Raw genomic sequence first — 22,606 nt, 5'->3', positions numbered from 1 at the left:
CAGTTGTATGGCCTTCATACACACCGTACGACCTCCTCGTCCAGCCATACGGCCTCCTTATATACCGTACAGCATCAAGCATATTGTTTTTCGTACATAGACTGCCTTTACCCAACCGTACGGCTCTCACATTCATTGTGCGGACCTCCATCTGCTGACCGTATGGCCATCTAGCTAAGATACATTCACTGCCACGGTACATCCCTTCCTACCTGTTGTACGGCCCACTTTCCTCCAGTGTACGGCTAGTTTGGTCATTCCTACATACCATAAGATCTCCCAGCTACCGTAGGGCCTTCCTTTTGTGACACACAACCCCCTAGAAACCTAATGAGGCACCATACGGCCTAGCCAAGCCTTCCCTGTGGCACATGGTAAATTGGATTCAAACATTCTTTAGGCATACACTCCTGTTACTAAGGGTTAGAGGATATCGGAACATTACACCTGTGACTTGGCTCATAGTCATACTTGTTTTCTAGATATTGCATATGATCATCATCATATCAGATTGATAATTGTTGAGATTATCACTACATATTCAAATTTTAAATTCAAAAAAATTAGTTTGATGCTAAAATGTTGATATTATATTAATAGTATATTTAATATCATATTTAGTATAGTTTGATGCTAAATTGTCGATATTATATTTTACATTTATTTTTTATCAAGAGACTTCGGGGAGACTTCACTTTTTGGATGAGGTTGGGAGACTTCAGGAGACTTCGTCACGAATTCTTCAACCTATTTTGAGGTCTCTAGAGACGCGAAAGTCTCTAAGACGCATCTTCGTCTTTGAGACGTATCTTTTAGGGGGGAGATAGGTCTTCCCGTAACCATGATATATATATATATATATATATATATGCAAACATATATAGAATATAAGGAAATGAATAATTTATGTTATATTCATTTAAAATATTTGATATCTATAAAGGGAACAATATAGCCTCTTATGGAAGAAAAGATTGATCTAATTTGTAAAGTGTAGGTATGAGAGATTGATATAATCTCCATCTGACTGAGATGCCAAAGATTGATATAATCTCAATGTGTCAGAATATTCTAACGAATTAACATATGCATATGTGATAAGGGTCTTGGATTATAGTTATCTCTTCCAAGAAGGGCCTTAGGGGGTGTGCTCCAGGGAAGACGAAGAAGTAACTAAGGATGGTACTAGAATCGATTATATATCGCTCAGAACCAAAAATCCTCAAGAGGGTTAGTAATCCCAAACTAGAGACGTCTTTTAGGTTTGGGGTTAAGATAGAGGTCAAATATTATATATAGACTTGCTATTGTTTAATTCTAACATTTGTTTTGCAGGTAATAATTATCCCAAGCTAAACCTAATAGTGGGGACATCACATGATGTAATAAGGGGGGAACATTGGGTATTCCATCATTTTCTTACAAATGTTTTGTCTGTTTATTATTTACTAGTAAGTTGGTTACAGGCATAGGTCAAATAAATGGTCTTCCTGTCGCACTCGGAGTTATGGATTTTCAGTTCATGGGAGGCAGTATGGGATCCGTAGTGGGTGAGAAAACAACCCGTTTAATACAGTATGCTACTAAGCATCTAGGATCCAGTGACGAAAAAGTCGAACCAAAATTTCCGGATGAATTGAGTAGGGCACTCATATATCTGTTATATAATTGGAATGTGGTAATTTATCCTCCATAAAAGGAAATATGCAATGGATGGATCGGAGACTATTCCATCCATCCATTCCTTTTATGAAATGTTTTGATCGCATTGCGAACGAAACTTCCAAGACAATTGTAAACCCTTTTAGTATCGATTTAAAAGTATTCTTATTGTATTCAATGAATTGATTTCAATCGGAATTCCCGAATAAACTAACTGAATTATTCTGTTTATGTATTCGACATATTGAATGTTTTGCAGCCAAGAAACTCAAAAAATTAGAAACTAAAATTTTTGTCGGTTCCTCGGAACCAGATCTATCTAAATGATGATCATGAGCAATTGCGTAAAGATCTTCCCGAAAAAAAAAAGCGGATATAAAAAGAATTGTTGCCAAGATCGATGTTTGTTTGAATTTCTTTGGAAGTCGTCCATTTTTTAAACCCCCGGACCCAAGAATAACCTGTTGGATTATTCAAGATAATACATGGTGCGATCCAATTCTATGTTAGATAATATTTGTTATTTGTTAGGAACTGTCATTTATAGCTAATTTACAGCTATATAAAGTATCTATATGTTTTTCACAATAAATGAAGAATAAACTCTAATAATTGACATGTTGCAAAGCGTGCCTAGAAAGGAGTTTTGAAAGCGGTTAAATCAGGAGGCACATACTACTACAAAAAAGAGATTCAGAATAAAGATGTACATAGAATCCAACCACAATTTGGCAAGGTAAAGTGCATTGCCAAATTCACAATGGTGTCACAATTCAAGTGGCTCTTGGATTTAGCAAAGGTATGGCTTGTGACAGAAAAGGAATCAGGTTTGCCAAAGATCCTAGGATAGCTTGTGAAGCACAGAATGATGAATCCTGTGAGGGATAACTTGATATCATGTCAGGCTTGGCCAAAACTACACCAAATGCCAGTCAATATACCATCATATAGTAAGCATTGCTGCTAGCTTTGTTAAAGTAGATAGAAGAATTAGAACTCTAGGCATATTAAAAGCACGTGATGCATGAATTTTATTAAATATTTAAACCATCAATTATCGAGAACAATGGCAACAATAAATACAAAACTATAACTAAAAGGTGAATACTATATACCAAACAAATTTTAGTCCATATATTCCTAGGGAAAAAAATACTAGGACATGAATAAATTATGAGTTGATCCAAGAGAGTGAGTCAAAATAACTTCAACTTTAATTAGCATTAAGTTGCTGAAGGAAACAGAAAAGGTTTGACAATAAAACATAAGAAAATCAACTTCCTTCATTACAAACAATGCAAACATGTAGGAAGAACTTGTGTAGCATTTTCACAGTTGGACATGATAAACATTATTGACATATGATCTTACTAAATTTATGCCTTTCAAGGCAAAAAATAAATGACAGAAGTTGCAGAAAGTTGACTACTAACTTATAAACTACATTAGAACAATCTGGAGTAAAAGCTAACCCTTTTGAATCCAGGTTCCATGCTCCCTGAAAGCACAACCACTATCGGTGCCTCACTGCCAGTAGCGCATATCAATGTTTTCCATATTATCAAAGCTGATGTAACAATCATTCCTGGAAAGCAACACAAAAGTAGACACATGAATTATTCCCAGAGTATTCAAGTGACTAATTTAACTAACTTATCAAGAGCAAGAATGATCTTTTCAAATCCTCTCGACATAATATGGAAAGGATAAATGAATGATCTTTTCAAATCCTCTCAATATAAGATGGAAAACATAACTTAAAATTAAAACAATAACTAGCAATGCTTGAGTTTGATAGTTAAATCCAAATAAAGGCAAAACGGTTGGATGTAACTTTCATAAAAATTGACTGCTATATGCAAAGATGACAAGATTTGCTTCCATGGAATTACAAGGAACTATAGATACATTAAGATGTGAAATGAAAAAAATGTACTTTCAAAATTTAAGATAAGGATTTCTGAAAAAAAATGTTTGACTGCATAAATTCAAAATTAACATATAATTCCTTTAGTGCATGCCATACTCTTGCATAAATCAAAAACTTTCTAGCCGTTAGTATATTTAGTAGAGCTTAAAGTCTAGAAACCTTGAAAATTTGAATTGGACAGCTCATAAGATTTGGCTATGGAGATAGACACTCAAGATATAGAGGTCAAATGGTAAGCAAAATAACAGGAGAATGTATATGATAAGAATAAACTATATTCTCACCACAAATGCAATAGAATAGCTCAAATAAACTGAATTCACTTCACTGAATCAATTGGAATGAGATTACAAAGGAGACCCCTTGTTTAAATAGACCGAGGTGAGAATACAGGGGTGCATAAGATTATGACAAGATACGTAAAGAGACAACTTATCACCCACATAAGGTGGAAAAGTGAAAGTGTCTCATGTCCACTAAAGGTAGATCATCCTCCAAAGTGGAAAGATGTTTGTGCCCCACATCCACCAAAATGTGAGTCCACAAAAGGTGGAAAAGTGATAAAGTGATAAGTCCACCAAAGATGGAAGTCCCACTTAAGGAGGAAAAGTGATTATGTGATAACACCACCAAAAGTGGGAATATTCCTATGTGGTCTCTAAGTAAGCTTAAGAAAAATGTTTGCTTGCAACCTAGGAGAATGACTTAATAGGTGCAACAATTAAACACACTATCACCTTCTCAAAGTGCAACTTAGGGAGGTATGCACACGATGCAAGATGGGTCTTGTTGATGTGAGATTTGTGACCAACATAATAGTTTATGTTTATGTGTGTCTGTTTTGAAATTGCACAACCAATTAAAGTGATCAATTTCAATAATTATTACTGTCAAAAAAATTGTGTGCTGATTTTGCCTTGCTGTTTGGAGTTAAAAACACTTCAAGTCTAGAGCCATTGATGATCATGCACTCAGAGATGTGGACTGTTGACCTTTCAAGAGTTGATGCAAAGGTTTGCACTTAAGATGCTACGTCAAAAAGACTCTTTAACTGCAGATTACTTGGTGCAAAATGTAGAAGGTTGAGAGGCCAAACGCTGAAATTGTTGGCCAAGTCAAAATCTTTAAACAGTCATCAACCATACACAGCGGCAATATATATGTCAGTTCTACCTAATTAGAGAATAACAAAAGGAATATGGCTCAAACTTGAAGGACTCTCGCAGAGCTCCCCAAGTCAACTCAATGAGCCAAATAGCTAAACTTTAGTAGATTTGTGGCCTTGACATGATGTGTGGAGGCATGATTGAAGAGGCCAGCCAACAGCACACTTACCCTCCTCAGAACTTCACTAGGTGCGTACTTTGCCACAATAGACATGTGGTCGCATGAGCAGTTTAAGCAGCCCTTAAGTATTAGCAAGCTCCATGAAGCAAGTCAGATGAAGCTCAAAATAATCTAGAGGTCACCGCAGAGGAGATTGTAAACGCTTGAGGTTACAATATATAACAAATGAGGCACGATGCAAAAAAAAGACATTTCCTTTTGCAGCCCTACTTAACGTGTGAATCCATCGACAGATTTTGAACTGCAAATCAACTAGAGGAGTCAGTTGTGCCAAGATTGTCATAAAACCACCAGGCTCCACTACTACTCAACATGTGACAATAACAAAACGCAATATGCTAGAAAATAAATCTAGCAAGGCCATATAGATGGTGGCAATTGGGTAACTCTGATGCAGTTGACTGGAACTGCAGAATGAGCACCAATTGTCTTTGTATGCAAAGAAAATTCTGTAGGAAAAATCGTGAAGACCAGAAAACATCTGTGGCTAATACACCATCCTCATTGAAAGCTCTCCACAATGCAATTTGTTGAAAATGTAACTCATAAAGATCACTGATTTGGAAATAGAAATCATATTAGCACTACGAGGAACTGTATTATCATGTTGGGATTTCCAAGATCATAAAGAAAAAACCAGAACTTCCAAAACTATAAGCACACAAAAAGCCAAATGAATATTATCAAAGAGATAATTTGAATGCACAAAGTAGGCTTGAATGTACATGCAAGCTAGTAGAGGTAGGAAAGTTGGACACAACAGCTGACTACCTTCCAAAGATGAGACACTCGATTACTCACATGACAAGCATTCCAGTGAGTGCAAGTGTGTAAGAAGAGGTGTCTCACAAAGTGAGCATACATCTCGGACAAATAAGGTGACACAAATCTCTAAAATAGCTAACTAGACTTAAGCTTATGTATGAATAGGTCAATCTAGAAAGTTATTGACAACTAACTAGTAATTGAATGACATTATCTACACTAACATTCATGAGGCCCAACTAGAATGCTGGTTATACTAAGCAGCATCATAAACCCTGTGAATACTCTTCAAAATTCAATGGAGAAGTGTTCATCTCATCACAATTGGCAACAAGCACCATGTGCACTTAACGAGCTGGTCCAAACTCCCACGATGCTCACCCTTAGCTCAAATAGCTATCAAAATAGCCAACAAGCTCTGCCTTCATGGAAACCATATGCACCTATTTAAGTGTTTTGAGCTTGAATTAGAAGCCCAAACAATTAGAATGTGGAGATAAAATGGTACCCTGTGATTTCCTCTTCTTGCATGTTCAATTTGGACAAAAGCACCCATTCCATCAAATGCGTATGCATAATTTTTAAATGTGTAATTTTTCAGGAGGAACCTGAATATGTAAAACTATTCAACTTTGGATACCACTAAAGTACTGTTTTTGACCCAGCAAGACATTTGCATTTACAAGGCCAAAATCATGTCTCGCCACTTGAAATCATTGAACTCAAACAGCCCATCTTGATGATGAGCTACATGCATTTTTAGATCATTAGAATATCCAAAAGCAATCAAGGAAACTGGAATTCTCAACAGATGTGTCATTATGTTGTCCTCCGAGGCACAAGTGCATATCACCCATATTAGGTATGCGGTAGCAAGGAAAAGAAAATATCCCAAAGCTAGTTTCCAATGGTTAGATAAATACTTTTTGCTTAAGAAAGAAAGTATAATCAAGAATATCTATAATGTTCCCAATGGCACACGTAAGTTTTCCACCACACACTGTACCCGAGGGCGAAGTACCTGAGGGAAACACTTGAAGGACACACCCGAGGGAAGCACATGAGGGAAACACCCAAGGGCAATACCTAAGGGAACACCCAAGGGCAATACCTAAGGGAAAGCATCCGAGGGCAACGCCCAAGGGGAAACACCTAAGGGAAAGTACACAAGGGGAAAGCAATCGTCGAAGAATTACCACACACTCAGCAACGTGGCTAAAAACATCAACTAGGGGTGTATGACAACAAAGGAAGGTAGTATGACAAGTGCAAAAGAAACTACATGTGTCTTGGAAGGGTCGTACCGTCACACCATATTGGCATACAATGAGTGTCCCAACGAGAAGTGTGGATGGCTGGGGATGGTTTGGCGTACCAAGATGGAGTGGATGGTGGGCAAGTGACGTATGGTGCTCGCAAAGGGTAGCATTGTTGTTGTTGGACGATAATATTTTGGTGTGAGTGGTATTTGAGCAGAGTATAAATAGAAAAGCATATCAAAAGGACAAAACTGTAAATCAGCCAAATGCTAGAAGAGTGCACAACAATGAAGATGATGCCAAACTTGATATAAATAAATATTGAATGTTGGAGATACACCAAAATATGCATAACATATGCCAAATCAACTATTTAAAGAGATTGATGGCGTAGTTCCATGAAAGATGATAATAATAATATGACACCAGAATGGATATTGCCACGTCCAACATTAATCTTCAAATAATGAAAGTGCTTTGGTTACATATTACATAGGCATCAGACAAGATATGAGTAAATACAGAGCAATCGCCAAATGACGATGGCTGAAAGATCTTCTGCACTAGTGAAATATATATATATATATATATATATATGATATTTCCAACAGCAAACTAGGGTGGCTATTAACCACTAAAACTAAATTCACCAAATGGGAAAGATCTTCCAACTCCAAAATGGCAGACAAGAACTCTAACATGAATTCGCAATACAAAATAAAATCCAAGATGAGTACCAAAAACATCCTACCTAGGGACTCAAAATTGAAGCCCCAATTTTGAGTACCATTGATGAATTAAGGCCTATAAGCACTTTTTGATGCATGTGTACCCGGCTGTCCATTTGAAGCCAAAGAGGTGTTTAATTTTTCTAACACCTTTCATTCAGTACGTCTACTTGTTCCATCATGATAAATTGTCATTTTGAGTCATTTCATGAAGTCTTGTTTTGAGCAATTTTCAAATATGCATTTTCACCGAAGTGTCAAACAGCGATAGGAGATTGTGTTTGCAATTGAATATCTCACACCCAGTAATGTTTCGTGACTCGCTACTTTGGAAATGTCTAGTGTCCATACCAAAGAGCCTATGTTTCAGATTTCGAGTTGTTTCGAATCCGTTTGACTAGGTTTTGAATCCCTCAAAGTTGGTTGTTTATTTGTTGTCATGCTGATGTGAATTGTTCTAAATTCTGGGAAGCCCTATTTGACAAATTATAACTTTGACCCGGTTGACCAAAATGAGATAATTCCTTTTACGTTGCATTTTAGAGGTCAAAGACTTGCTATGTTTCAATTTTGAGCTTATGACAAATCCGCTTGATCAGTTTTCGAACGCAATTCCAAATGCAATTTACAAAGTTTCACTGGTGTCATGAAATGCAGATTGATCAGTACCCCTCTTCGTGATGTCATATCTTGAGATCCGTGATAGATGAGATCGAATGGATTGTACCACTGTGTTGTACTCTGAAAATAATTCAAGTGTGCCAATTTTCAAGTCTTGACGAATCCGTCTGCACACTTTCCCAGGGTCATTCCATGTGCAAAAAACGCTTTTTTGCCACTGTTTCCGATCATCAAATTCTGAGTAGCCTACTTTGACCACTCACCAAACGCATCAAGTTATTCGTCATGAGCCCAAATCGCAGATTTATGTTGTCCTCATGACAATGAACCAATGCCCCAATTTTCATCTTCCCAAGTGTTAGTTTACCTAGTTTTTAGAGCCAATTTTTAACGTGATTTATTGTTTTCTGACATGTTTTCTTGTAGGTAGTTCTAAGAGGCCAACTTTGACAGTCAATATCTTTTGACTGAGAATTCGTCATGAGACGAGATTCAACGAAGTAGGAGTATGCGGAACAGAGAATTAGTATTGTTGATTTCAAAGCCCAGTCAAAGGTTTGGGTCAGTTTTTAAAGCCGGTCAAAGGACCTCCTGGCACAAAGTTGACAACTTGCCGAAAGAAGTGATTTGAGTTTTAAAATTTGAATCAATAGTGGTCGAATGATTCCTAGTGAATATCAGATGATTATTAGGCCAGTTTGAGAAATTAGGTGTTTGAAAACGAAAAAAAATTTAGCCAAACCCGCTCTGGAGCCCGACTAAATTCATCAAATTATTGAAGGGGTGAAATCTGATGTCAATCTAGTGAATACAATTTTAAGGGGTAATGATTTTGTTTTCAAAGTGTCTCCTGAAACAAAGGAGAGGAATTCATTTTTAGCTTAGCAAAAATTTTGCGATGATATCAAGTAAATCATGTTTCAAGGATGCATTTTGGTTGATGGTTGTTTTGTTCAAAGGTGTTGTTAATGCACCTATGGAATGTATATATTTGGTTGGATTGCTTCTCATACAAGGGTCGATGATTTCATTACCAAATTCAACCGCTAGATGCATTTGAAGGCAGTCAACGCAGGATCCTCAAGGATAAGCATATAATCGAAGTTGGGTCACCACATTCATTGGATCCAATATTCTGATGCTAAATTTGGAAGTTGAAATTTATCCCTTCATCTGCCATTTTAAAAAAAGGGCTTACTCCAATATTCCTGCTATTTATCTTTGACTACAAAGGGGTCATTTTCAGATTAAAGAAAATTATGTTCAGGCATGGGAGAAATGAAGAAGGAAATCGATTGGGGCAGAGCATTCACACAATAAAGAGGGAGTCAATGACAGATAAAGGGAGGGAGAAGTCGCATACAAAAAGAACATATCAATGTGGTCTCTCTTAATTTCTGATAAATATTTGTTTGATAGTTAATTACTAGTTTTAACAAAATCTTGACATTGACTCCTGGCCATAAGAAGTGCATTTCCAGATTTCAAATCTCCGATTTACAAATCACATCTGAATGCAAATTCAATTCATGACTAAAATCTTATGAATTTTCTCTTTCTTTTGGAGGAATTTATGCATGGACTAAAGGTTATACAAGGACGTGAACAGTGGAGAATGATATGACACAACATGAAGAGGTCAAACTTCCAGTGATGCAAGGAAGCAGAAGACTCAACAAAAACATGAGACAAAATCAAGATGTATAAGGAGGCGTGTTCTACAAAGGGAAATTACAATTTTGTTGGAAAAGCGAAGGCTACATCATCGAGATGATTCAATGTCAGGAACACCTCATTGTTTAGTGGTTCATGTTGAGAGCCTTGCACCTATGCAAGATGAAATTGAGATAGAGGTGCGTGGACCTCCAATAGGAAAGGCATTCGATCTTGAGGGAAAGCCCACAAAGGAAGGAAATGAGTGCATATAATTTAGAGTTTGCAAATGTAGAACAAGTTCAACAACATTTTGAACTTTTTGACAAAGAATCACATTCATTGCTATAAAAGGGGCTTGCAATTCCAACATATGACCATGTTTTGAAGACCTCACATGCATTCAACATCTTAGATGCGAGGGGTTCTGTTGGAGTCACTAAAAGAGCTCGTTTTTTCAATCGCATGCATAGCACGCCAATGTGCACAACTATGGATTAAAACACGAGAGTTGTTGGGCTACCCGTTAGGCATCTGGGAGGAAAAGGAAGTGCTTTTTTATCTACAAGAAGCAATTGACAAAGTAGTTGGAAAGATAAAGAGTAATCAAACCTTTGTTCTTGAAGTAGGAATAGAGGAGCTACCATCATAGGATTTAACTGAAGCAATTGAACAACTACAAAGGGAGAGTCGCCTTGCAAGAGGAAGCCCACGGCTATGGAGGAGTCAGCATGCAGCATATAAAGTTGAAAGAGGCAGGAGTTTCCACGCTGAAAGGAAAAGACAAAACCCAGCTCCACACGCATAGAAGGAACAGGAAGCCGGCTAGGATAACCTACGCATAAAGAGAAGAAGATGTGTGAAGGATGCCCACGCTAGAGGAATCCACACGCAAATAGCAGGCAGATTTGCAAAGATGATTACAACAATGGCAGTGTCGAAAGACCAAGTACTGAAGCATCTACTCGCAGAGGAGTGCTCATCGCCAAGGAGAGAAGCCATAGGTCAGAAGAGAACAGACCAAGGCACAGAAACAATTTAACACGTTTGTAACAATTTAACACGTTTGTTCGACATTCATAATGTGGTAGAGAACCCAAGTGTTTAAATATTATTCCACTTGCATCATATAATGTCTATAGGACAAAGCGCTTTTTTCAGCCGCTGCACGTATGGTGGATTTGTGGGTCCCAATCGGCCAGACAAAGACAATGTTAAATTTTGAACGAGCGCACGTATCGAAGAGATGCTAACGTGGAAGATGGAGGAGCCAGAGCATGACACGTGGCTAATCCTGCGGTAGGCGCTATGTCGCCAAGCGAAGTTGCTCACGTGATAACTAGAGTGACATAGCGACTGCCTAGGTAGCGCAATAAGGTGGCAATGACGTGGCGGTGAGCAGGCGTAGAGGTGGCGATGATGTGGCGGTCAAGGATGAAGTCGCTAGAATCCGGTGGTCGCCATGTTGCCACCGGAAAATGGGATGATTTTCCGGTAGCGACATGGCGCCTTGCCAGAAAATCCAAGAATCCAACGAGGAGTCATAAAGAGATGTGGGTCCCGCTTGTGATTTCGACGAATCTAATTCCGCCAAGTGGTGCCATTCAATTGGTTGAGGGAATATAAAGAGTTTTTTTTTTTAAATATAAAATAATATCCAATGTTCAGTCCAAAAACTCAAAAATTTTGTTTTAAAAGACTGATTTCCTATAGTTCAAACTATGAAAATGTGTAAATTTTTCAAATGCATTCATTTTAATTGATTGTTCATAGTCAGGAGCTTGAACTTCAAAGGGGCATAACTAGGGGATTTTTTCACTGAAATGGGCACTCCAATATACCGTCGAAACCGCGAAGAGACGAGCTATCAATTTCTGAAAGTCAGTTTGTACACAAGTGCTCACCAGTTCAGTCTATAAGCGAATTTATGATTTTCTGGGCATTCTCAACAAAACGGGCAATTTTCATCATGGAGCACCAGAATTCAGATGGGATGCATTTGATTTTCTTGGTTGGTTCAGTTTGTTGAAATTTAATGCATAATGATGTGTTTTGCTACAAGTATTTCACAATTTGCTTGCCTTTTGATGGAACTTCTTAGAATTTGTCTTTTGCAGTCAGTTATGAGTTCCATCAAAATATCTGAAATACTTTATGCATTTGGAAAGAAAAAATGATGGGGATTTGATTTGCAGTTACAGAGAGAGGGTAGACAGAGGTTTTTCAGCTTCTTGGGAAAGAATTTTGAGGGGACACTTGTCATCTTTTGATCAGATCCGGGATTTCTTTCCTCTTATATCATTCTCTTTCTTTCTCTTTGTAGGGGTTGGTTCCAGTTTTGAGAAGAAAATTGACTCACTACTAAGACACCATTCTTTCAACAATTTCTCTTGTATGAACAGCAGTAATGAAGAAAACATAGATAGTTCAGATCTTTTAGGTGTTTCTATGTTTTAATTTCAAGCATATGAATGTATTATTTCAAGGAAATCAATACAAAGAACAACAAGTGTTGAGTTTCATCTTAAATCTTGTCTCCTTTATCAGTAATCTTCAATGTTTTATGATCTTTGAACAAAGAGCTTAGGTCATAGTTGCAGTCCCTTAAGGCTGTATGTTGTTTCATTGTTGCTTATAATTCAAGGAGTTATGTAAATGCTTTAGGGAAATCAACAGGGTTGCAAGTTTATTGATAAGGATATCAGGTAAGAATGAGATTTAGATTGAACATAGATGTCTATTTACAAGGTGAATGGATAGATCAAATATCTGAAGATAAGAATATGTTTCAGATATCCATATATATGTGATTAATTCATGGAATTGCCCAATAGATAAGGCACTTATCAGCTACAGGATCACTAGTTCTTGCTGCTGCATATTTGGGGTGTTGTTGAATTCAACATTATTAATCAAATGCTTTTCCCCCTTGAAGAACTGAAAAGTCTAACCCTCACTCAGCTTATGAATTTCATAGATTTGCATTTAGCTATTGTAGATCTATGTCATTTCATGAGTTATTAGGAGAAATAAGGGTTAAATCTGCTTAATAGATTCAGGAATATGTTTTTGCACTAGTACCATATTAATTGAATTTGAGGTCCACCCGCCTAGGTTTTGCAAAGCCTGAAGTAGAAGAAGGGTCTAGCCTTATAGTTGGCCCGCTATCTGAAATAGTATGTTGAAGATGGGAGTTAGCTACCCCTAGACGTACCATATTCTCATCGAAGTAATTTGAAACCTATAACATTTCAAAACACCAATACCAATCATAAATACCTAGTTAGAGGAAAACTCTGAAAGTGCACAAAAAGTGTCCATACAACAACAAACACCTATGACCAAAATAAAAGATGGGTCCGAGATATACATAAATCAATCGGAACCCCAAATACAAATATTTTTATTTTATGAATTTGGGCCCCATATTTTAATTAATTAAAGGTCATTTTATCATATAATTTAAATTTTGGACTAATTGATTAATTAATTTCATAAAATTATTACATTAAAATTTGGGAACTGTACAATCTTAAAATGGATGCACTTGTCTTTTAAGTCCTTTTAGCACCCTTTCCATAATGACTTCCTGGACCATGGATGGACCTATGCTCGATGCTCCTTTTCCCTATTTCCTTCCACTTTCTTCCCGAGTTCTTTTGCCCTCTACCTAAGCTTTTTGTGGCTCCCATACCCTTTACTCCGGGACCAAGTCGACCTGCACTAGTCTAGGTTGACTTGGACTGCTCAAGGTTGACTTGGACTGGTCAAGGTCAACCCAGGTCGATGTTGACCCCAGAGTTTGCGAGGCCCAGAACCCGAAAGGCCTCAAGGGTTTAATTAATTAATTCTCGCTCTCCAATCGGCCTATATAGTTTTCCCGTCTGAAAAATCATATACAAGGAGGCTTGGAAGCTTCATTTCATAAACAAGACTTCAACTACACACTTGCATGAGAGCTTCACCTAATCTTTGCATCCAAGGAGTTCAAGCATTCAACGCAATCAAGCATTACAAGCATTCAAGCAAGCGAGATTTCATCAATTATTGAAGGACCCTTTGTGGGCATTTCTTCTTCAAGGTTTAGCATATTGTGAGCAATCAAGGGAGGAGATCTACATTGAAGCATTAATTATTTTCTACATTGATGCACACTTACATCCATGGCACCTTGATGGGATTATGGTAAATCTGTTGCAAATTGTGGAGATGCTCTACATTTATATATCGAATTTAAGATCTTCAACACTCTACAAAGCAAAATCCTTATTGACAAGGGTTTTAAGCAAGGTGAATCCTAACATTCATCTTTCTTCATTCATTCAATTTGCATTTGTTATTTCAAGGTTGATTCCTCAATCTAGGGCTTGACCAAGGCAAGCCCTCACCCACCAAACAACAAAAACCTTTCATTTTCTATGTGGGAGCAAGATGGCCTAATTGCGCACACAGATCTATAAATTACTTCCTGAGAGCTTTCTGGAGAAGTTGGTTTGATTTTGTTGCAATGCCCCTGGTACATGATGACCCCATGGGAATATGACTAGCCAAGTCGACTTGGACCTTTCTGCTTTTTCGGAAAAATGATTCCGGGGTTTTGTCCACTTAGTCATTTTTTTTAGAAATCTACTTTCAAATATTTGAAAACAAACTCGAGTCCACAATTTTTGGAGCTAAAATACATCTTCTATTGCATATTTCAAGGTGAGTCTTTCATACTTTATTTCCTTTCATATCTTCATCTTAGATCTGTATCTTAATTGGGATGATTGTGTACACTTAGCATCTAGATCTATATTATTCAATCAATTAGTTCAATCTGGCATATACATTATCACACATGGGCCAAAGAGTGTATTTCCTTATATTGCATTCTTCCTTACAATTCAAATTTAGAACTGGCACCCTTTCTCTTTTGGGTCCTTGCTGATCTAATTAAACAGGAATCATATTTGGGGATTATCTCTTTCCTTTCGCATATCCCATCCTTTTGAATGTTTTAGCGGCATAAAGTGGTGGTCTACATCCTATTAAAGCATCTCCATTTTACCCCTAAACATTTTGGTGAACCCAACTTGTTCACCTTTCTTTTTGGAGTTAGATTGTTTTATTTTAGGTGTTTACCTTCTTACCCTGATTCTCGGAGTTGCATCTTTCTTTTTTATTTGGCGTCGGCCTCACTAAACATTTTGGTCAACCCAACTTGTGCCCCTTTCTTTTTGGAGCTCGATTTTCTCTTCTTTGGTGAACCTTTTCTTTTTTTATTATAGAGTTAGGTTTATCTATTTTTTGTGTGGCTAGATCTCTCTTTTATGCACTTTATTGCATTTGTGTGGTTAGATCTCATTAGATTTTCCTTTTGTGAGGTCCCCTTTTATGAGCTTAATTACACCAAGTCCAACTAATAGCATTCACGTTAGGCAAAGCCATAGACTAATGGGCTCCTTTAATCATGATTCCTCTTTTCTACCTAGGATTATGATGACACTAACATCTTTTCTCATGATCTTAATACTTTAATGGAGCATAACTCTTCTCACTCATCCCATGATGAAGATGAAGCTTTGAGAGTTCCTCCTTCACAAATTGATAAGCTTTCTCATGAATTTGATAAATTGGAAACTTGGCTTGTGCAAGAACGTCAAAATCCCGATAGTATTGCAGCTATTGAGGCTCTTAAGAAACTTATTAATAATAATGATAATAGCATTTTCATTTTGCACGGTATATCTCACCTTATTAATACTCATGCTAAGTCTTTGACAGAATGTGCTCAAGAGATAGGATATCATCCTCCTTCCACAACCATTGAACCTTATATTCTGATTTCCACCTCTCTTTCTAGCATACCTAGATATGCTCCACCTCTTATGACAACTTCTATACAAGTGTCCACTCCTTTTAAGTGTTGGTCTTCCTAATCTTTCACTTCCCGTGAGTGTTCCTCCTATTTCCATACTTTCTTTGTTAACTTCATATGATGTGGTTCCTTTTACTTATTCATACCCTTTACCCGTTCCTTCTAATCCTCTGTCGACATCTTTACATCTTCCTTCCACTTCTTACAACTTTCCTAATACATCTAATATATCTATGCCTACTATCGCATCTTATGATCCTACTGTAAGTACCTTGGTTCAAACCATCAATGCGTTGCAACAAGTGGCTCAATTCACTCAATCTAAGTACAATATTCCTACATGTGACTTTGCTAATCCCCTTTCTTCAGATATCCTTCGTCTTGTTGTACCGCAACTTGTTGAAGTACCTCATCTTGAGACTTATAATGGTAAGAAAGATCCTGTGATTCATGTTAAAGCTTTCCACACTATATGTAATGATTTTGCTCACGACTATAGGCTTATGGCTAAGTTGTTTCCGCGTACTTTTAGGGATAGAGTCTTGTAATGGTATTGCTCTCTACCTCCTTATTCTATTGATTCATTTCAAACTCTTGCTAATGCTTTCATTTAACAATTTCATGATAATATTGGTCCTTAGATTTCTTTAACTCGTTTGATGCATTGTAAGCAAACTTATAAAGAGAAAGTTACTAATTTTATTGATAGATTTAAACATTTATATGCTCAAACTTCTTATCCTATGCCTGATCATGATATTCAACGCATCTTTATTTCTAATTTATAGAAAGACATTAAAAATAAGATTCTCCTTACTGGGTATACCTCCTTTTTTCATCTTTGTGTAGTGTTTTACCATTACCAATTACAAGTGAGTCAACTCGAGAGCTCTACTTGGATGGCTCATGTTTCTAGCGATAAGAGTGATGCTGCCAATAATTCAAACAAATTCTCTAAACCTAACAATTTCATCAAAATCAAGTCAACAAATATAGTTGTTGATCAAGTGGCTACTACATCTAAAGGTATGGCTACTTTTTCCTTTGTATATCATCCTAATCATAAGTACACTCAATTATCTGAACCTTTATCCCAAGGCATGACTAAATTGATTCATGTTGGAATTCTTAAACTTCCTCCTATCCATCGTATTGACACTAGCGAACCAATGTCTAAGTCATTTGATTAAAATGTTTTCCATCAATACCATAGTCAACCTGGTCATGATACTCAAAGGTGTTATGCTTTGAAGAATGCTACTCAAAACCTTATTGATTCTAATCCTATATCTATCGATGCTCAAGTTAATAATGCAAATAAATTTGGTGCACCTCCTAATCAGAATTTGCAAATTTATACTAATCCTTGACCTTCACATTCAGGGAATGGCATTAATCAACCTTCTTCTAACAGTAATATTGACTATGGTGATAAGATAGAAGAAGTGAATCATCTGGTTAATCATGTTGAATTACAACCTCAACCTTCGATTTTCTCTTCATCCAAACCTAAACAAACACCTCCTATTAGCTTTAGTCAATCAAATATATGTAAGGCGCCTAACGGTCCTCTTTACATCACTACTAGAGTTGCTCATATTCCTTCTCATGTTGTTTTGATTGATCCTTCCTTTGTTGTGAATGTTATCACTGAAGAGCACCTTTTTAATAAAGGGTCGCATAAAGATACCTATGATACAACTCCTGTATGGATTCAAACTTGTAATAGTTTTCTTTATTGTCCTCAAGGTTCTATTACTCTATCTATTACTCTTTCAGAAAAGGTTGTTTTCACTACCTTTGTTGTTTTTCCTACTTTTGATCAATTTCAAGTTAAGTTTGGTATTCCTTGGCTTTCTTCCATGCAAGTTGTAGTTGTATCACCTATTTTAGTAGTTGCAAATGGAATACTATGATTAACAAAGCACTCAAAATACTAACTAGACTAACACTTATGATAAGACGAAGGTAAAACAACAAGGAGGAAAGCAGACTAAAAGTGGTAAGCTCCTCAAGTGTTCAGCCTATGATGACGTCGATATGTGTTGATATGGATGGATGTGTGCTTACGGCGTGCTCAAAGCTTCAAGTGGTAAATGGTTATGCATAGAGTTGGGTGAAAGGTTCAACAATGGAGGTGAAGACAAATTTTATCATGGTAAGGGTATGAAATGGCTATGTTGTAGTCGTCAATATGGCGGGAGATGATATGAATTGTGAGGGGAGGGGGTTTTATTTATAGACCAAGGGGTAGTGAGATGGAGGGTCAGGATGTACGGATGGAAGAATGGTGAGGGAGGGCTAGGATGCTCTGAAAGGGAAACACATGGATTGTGCTTGTTTGAAGCCAATCAAGGAGTGACACTTGTCACAAGGAGGATGAGTGTGAGGGGATGGGCAAAATGGATGGTCAAAGGGAATTATGAGGGAGGAGTGTGTAAGAGGGATGTAAGAGGCATTTATGGCATGTTAGTCATTAATGCTCTTGGATAGAAATGGAAGAGGATGAGGGAGACCATTGACTTTGAATTGGGTTAGCAAGTCTTAACCCTTGCTTAAAGTTGTGCACATGTTTAGGAGGTGGGTTAGGCTTAGCTTAGAAGGGGGGTTAGGAGGTAAGTGGCTTAGCTCTGATGGGATGGGTTAGTTAGTTGGCTAAGCGAGGTTAGCATGGGTGCATGAGTTGGATTAGGGGTAATGATAGGGTTTAGGGATGGTTTAGGGGTTTAGGATGATTTACTAAATAATTTATTTAATAAAAGAGGGTTGAGAAATTAAATTAAATAGATTTTGGCATTTATTTAATTTAATAGAGGAATAGAGATTTAATTGATAAATTGATTTTGGGTTATCATTTGATTTTATCAATTGGACTGTAGTTAATTAAATAAATGAAACAACTAGGGGATAACGATTAATTAAATAAATAATAAATATTTAATCAATAATGTCCTAGAAGATGACTAAATAAGATTACCTAATGGTATAATCAGATTTAGGTGTCTACAGTAGCTTCTCTTGTTCATAAGTGCGCTGAATTTCCTCGCAATGGAGAAATTGTCACTATCAATCATTCCCTTTATAAGTCACTGCGTCCTCGAGATTGTGCTAAGATTGATTTCTATTGGTTATCTCTTTCTAAAAAACCACCTACTCATCCTGATCATCTTTATTGACACTATCAAAAATATAAGGTAGTCAAGCTTATTGAGCTTAGTCTTCCTAAGGGTCACTCCCCTGCACCTATCTTGTCTACTTTGTCTATCCCTTCCACTTTTGAACCTGTTTTACCTTCTACATCTATTCCTTCAGCTACTATACCTAATCATGTTGTCGTTCCTTCTTCCGAACCAATGGTAGTTGATCCTAATCCTTCTAGTTTATCTCACAAAACCATTCGTAACCAAAATGTCCATCAATGTCGCAAGAACTGTCAAGCTAAAGCTAAGGCTAAAGCTCATTCTCTTGCTTCTCAACCCACATCTTAATCTCAACCCTTACCTTCCTTTGATCAAACCATGCGTGAGTCTTTGGAGAAAGCTAAACAATGTAACACTATGCAAATGGATAAGCATGATGATTATGTTCGTATTTTAGATTCTATTAATCTTGATATGGAAGATACTCTTGATGATGATGGAAGATACTCTTGATGATGAACATGTTAGTAGTGATGAAGAATTAATTGATATGGATAGTGATTTGTCTAACATGCTTTCTACGCAGCTTACAATCACTTCTAGTGATATGCATAGTGACTCCCATCAAAGTTCTTGCTTAGAACTGGTTGTGATTCCTAGAGTGTTGGATGTCGTTCCTCTTGTGAGTCGACATCCTTCCCCTAGCATTTCAGACCGAGATTTGGGGGGGGGAGCTGAGTTTGGGGGGGGGGCACAGAACACTTTATGTGGACTTCATTTAGCATGGTTTTTTATGTATTCTTGTGATGTGGTTTTTTATGTATTCTTGTGATGTGTTTTCTCTTGTGTTGTGCTTTTGTTATATGTTCTAATTAGATTTCTTTAGACAATCCTTGTTGCTTTGTCAAGCAAAAGAAGAAAAAGTGTTCAAACATGTCGTACATATTCTTCTATTTGTATCTCTTTTCTTCTATATGTTGTTACATGTTATGTTGTACCTGTGCCACTATTTGTACCAGTGATCTTGTTACTAGAGTCTAGAATTGTCTGTATCTGGTCATCAAACCCCACTTGACCAATTAGGAATGCTTTTTCGGACATGAATCAATTGGTGAACTGTTCTGCATTTACTAAGAATGGCCACACTTTGGGAGCCTTAGAATTCTATGCTTCAATTTTGACAGGTGCTATTATGGTACTATTTGTGATAGTCCTGAAGTTTGTTATGGTATATAATTTGCACTGTTTTAACTTTCCCCAATATGAGTATCACTGTTCACCAAAATAATTCAAGGTCAGCAATAATTTCCAAGCAGCCAGATATCCATAGAACCCTCAAGCTCATATTGATCTAGATGCCTTTTAGTAACCAATAACCCATTTTGAAGCAAGAAACCTCCCACAGTTTTCAAGGAGACATCCTTTCCATATAAAACATTTCATAAAATGTCATATGGTGCACATTATATGTCTTATATGATATACAATAGAATGAATGAATGAATATTTTCAATAATATCCATGAGACCAAACAGCCTATGGGACCTACAGATAGCCAGCAAAATAGATAAGCACAAAAGTTCAAAAACAGAATAGACCACTGACACTGTGCCTACATAGTCTGATTTTCTTTTGTATCTTGTATATTCTACTGAGTATCTTGATCAAGTAATCTACAAGTTTTGCTATCCTTTCTTTTTCAAACAAGTTAAGCAAGGAATCCACATTAAAAATCTCAAAGTAATTGATCCAAATATTGTTGTAAGCCAAACGCTCCATGAAGTAATGTCATTCCGTCCCGCCATTTCTAGAGAAGAATAGCAACACCTTCTATCTGGCCACTCTTCTTGAGATATCCAAACTTTATTGATAAAAAAAATGGTCATGTGCCAACTTCTTTTCCACCCAGAAACTTGTACATATCTCTCGTTAAGATTATGAGGTTAGAAAAACAACAGTGCATACCAAATGCTAGTCTTTGACAATACATAAATAAGTTCAGACTTCAGTTCTAGTTAAGGAATGATAATAAACAAATTTGTGATATTAAACTGCAAAAGTAAGCAGAAGCAGATATGAAGACATCTGATTTTTCACCAAATGAATTTTAGGAATGTCTCAATTTCTGATGGGTCTGCGAATTCTTGAGCTAATATTGACCAATATGCATATAATTTTGTAATGAAACACAAATTAGTTTCAGAAATACAACATATAGAAAACTTCAAACAAATTTTATAGTCCCTAAGGACGTGTTTAGAGGAGAAAATGTAAACACATACCAAAATGCAGAAGGAAAAAGAAATTTAGTTGGTGCAGAATTTTAGGCTTTTCTGTTTTCGGGTTTGTTTGCTGACTATTCACAGATCCCAAAGACTATTTGCCCTTATAAATGTTATTAACAACATTCTTTCATTCATACCACAAATAGTTAGCACTCAATGAAAAGGCTTCTAAAGCATCTAGAGCCAACTCAAGGTTCCCTATTCAGTAGTTTCTAAAAACACGTACCACAAATATTTGGCATTTCAACAGACATCCTTGTCATATAGGGCAAAACTGGTTGGCTGGATTTTAAAAGCTTAGGGTAGATCATAACGTGAACAAACCAGTCGGCTCAGGTTCGTAAAACTGTAAGCATCGAACCTGTAAGCATTGAGATGGAAATTAGGTTTGTAGTTTAGGTTAGTAATGCATTTTGTCATAACTTTAATCCCTCATGGTACTCGGTCTTTCACTTTCAAAAGTGACTCGTTGAATAAATAAACTTCAAGAGCACAATTTATGGTACCATCACACCAAGATATTGCAGTATTTATCCTCTATTCACTGCGAGCACTGGCAACACAAACACCAATCACATCAATTATGTGGATTTTAATTTGCTGCGGGCAAGTTATATCAGCAACATGTACGATTCAATGCAAACTGTAGAAAGATGGTCAGTGTTATTTTGTATCCATGGTTTTTATCAAATTACATCGTGTCGCGCGAAAAATATCTTACTGTTTTATAGTTCTCGTAATTCCAGCATATTGCAGGACAGAGCAACAAGTAATGTGGACGGATATATACATACCAAGGCTTATTACTTGCATAAGCCCATGTCTAATGTTTATGGATCTCACAGAATGCAATGTGTTCCCCAATACGCCCATTTGGGACAATTGCAGTGCAGATCACCAATCACAGCCTGCCTTGGCCCTCTTCACTCTATTATGTGCAGTTTATGTTTATATCACACAATCAACTCTGGCGCCGTCGACATGTTCTAAACCCAACCTGTTCATGTATTCGTCTCTCATACCCGGAACAAATCCATTGACCCAGCTATTAAGTAGGATTTATTTAAATAAAAACTAAACTTCTCATTTCCAAGTTAGAACACCAATACTTGATTTGTGGATTTATTTTTGGGTGTATTGACATTGTTACTTTGCGTTGATTAAATTGAATTGAAATAATGTTATATAAGGGATCAATAATCACATCTTAAGTGTTCTTCTTTGGTACTATGAAAATCAAGATATCATCAAGATAAATAATAACAAACTAAGCAAGATAACCAGAAAAAATTTCATTCATGAGCATTATGAATGTGGAGGGGGCATTTGACAAACTAAAAAGCATCACTAGCCACT

The 22,606-nt window shown here is 36.8% G+C and overlaps 1 protein-coding gene across 3 annotated transcripts in view; it reads right to left on the bottom strand.

Moving 5' to 3' along the window:
- Positions 1 to 22,316, bottom strand: part of LOC149529680 (uncharacterized) — a 196,810-nt gene extending 174,494 nt beyond the window's left edge. The window contains exons 1-2 of one of the 3 annotated variants that reach the window (XM_089808608.1): positions 22,045 to 22,316; positions 3,135 to 3,247 (exon numbers count right to left, since the gene is read on the bottom strand). In XM_089808608.1, coding sequence (XP_089664734.1) covers positions 3,135 to 3,247; positions 22,045 to 22,123 — 192 coding nt within the window. In that variant the 5' untranslated portion in view covers positions 22,124 to 22,316. The remainder of the gene's footprint in view (positions 1 to 3,134; positions 3,248 to 22,044) is intronic. The other 2 variants (XM_089808610.1, XM_089808609.1) reach the window with 2 other exon arrangements.
- Positions 22,317 to 22,606: the final 290 nt, after the last annotated feature.

Source organism: Cupressus sempervirens, chromosome 11 (genome assembly GCF_028749045.1).
Source record: "Cupressus sempervirens isolate cs-2001-9-10 chromosome 11, ASM2874904v1, whole genome shotgun sequence".
Lineage (NCBI taxonomy): Eukaryota > Viridiplantae > Streptophyta > Pinopsida > Cupressales > Cupressaceae > Cupressus > Cupressus sempervirens.
This window is presented reverse-complemented; position numbering and strand designations above follow the sequence as displayed.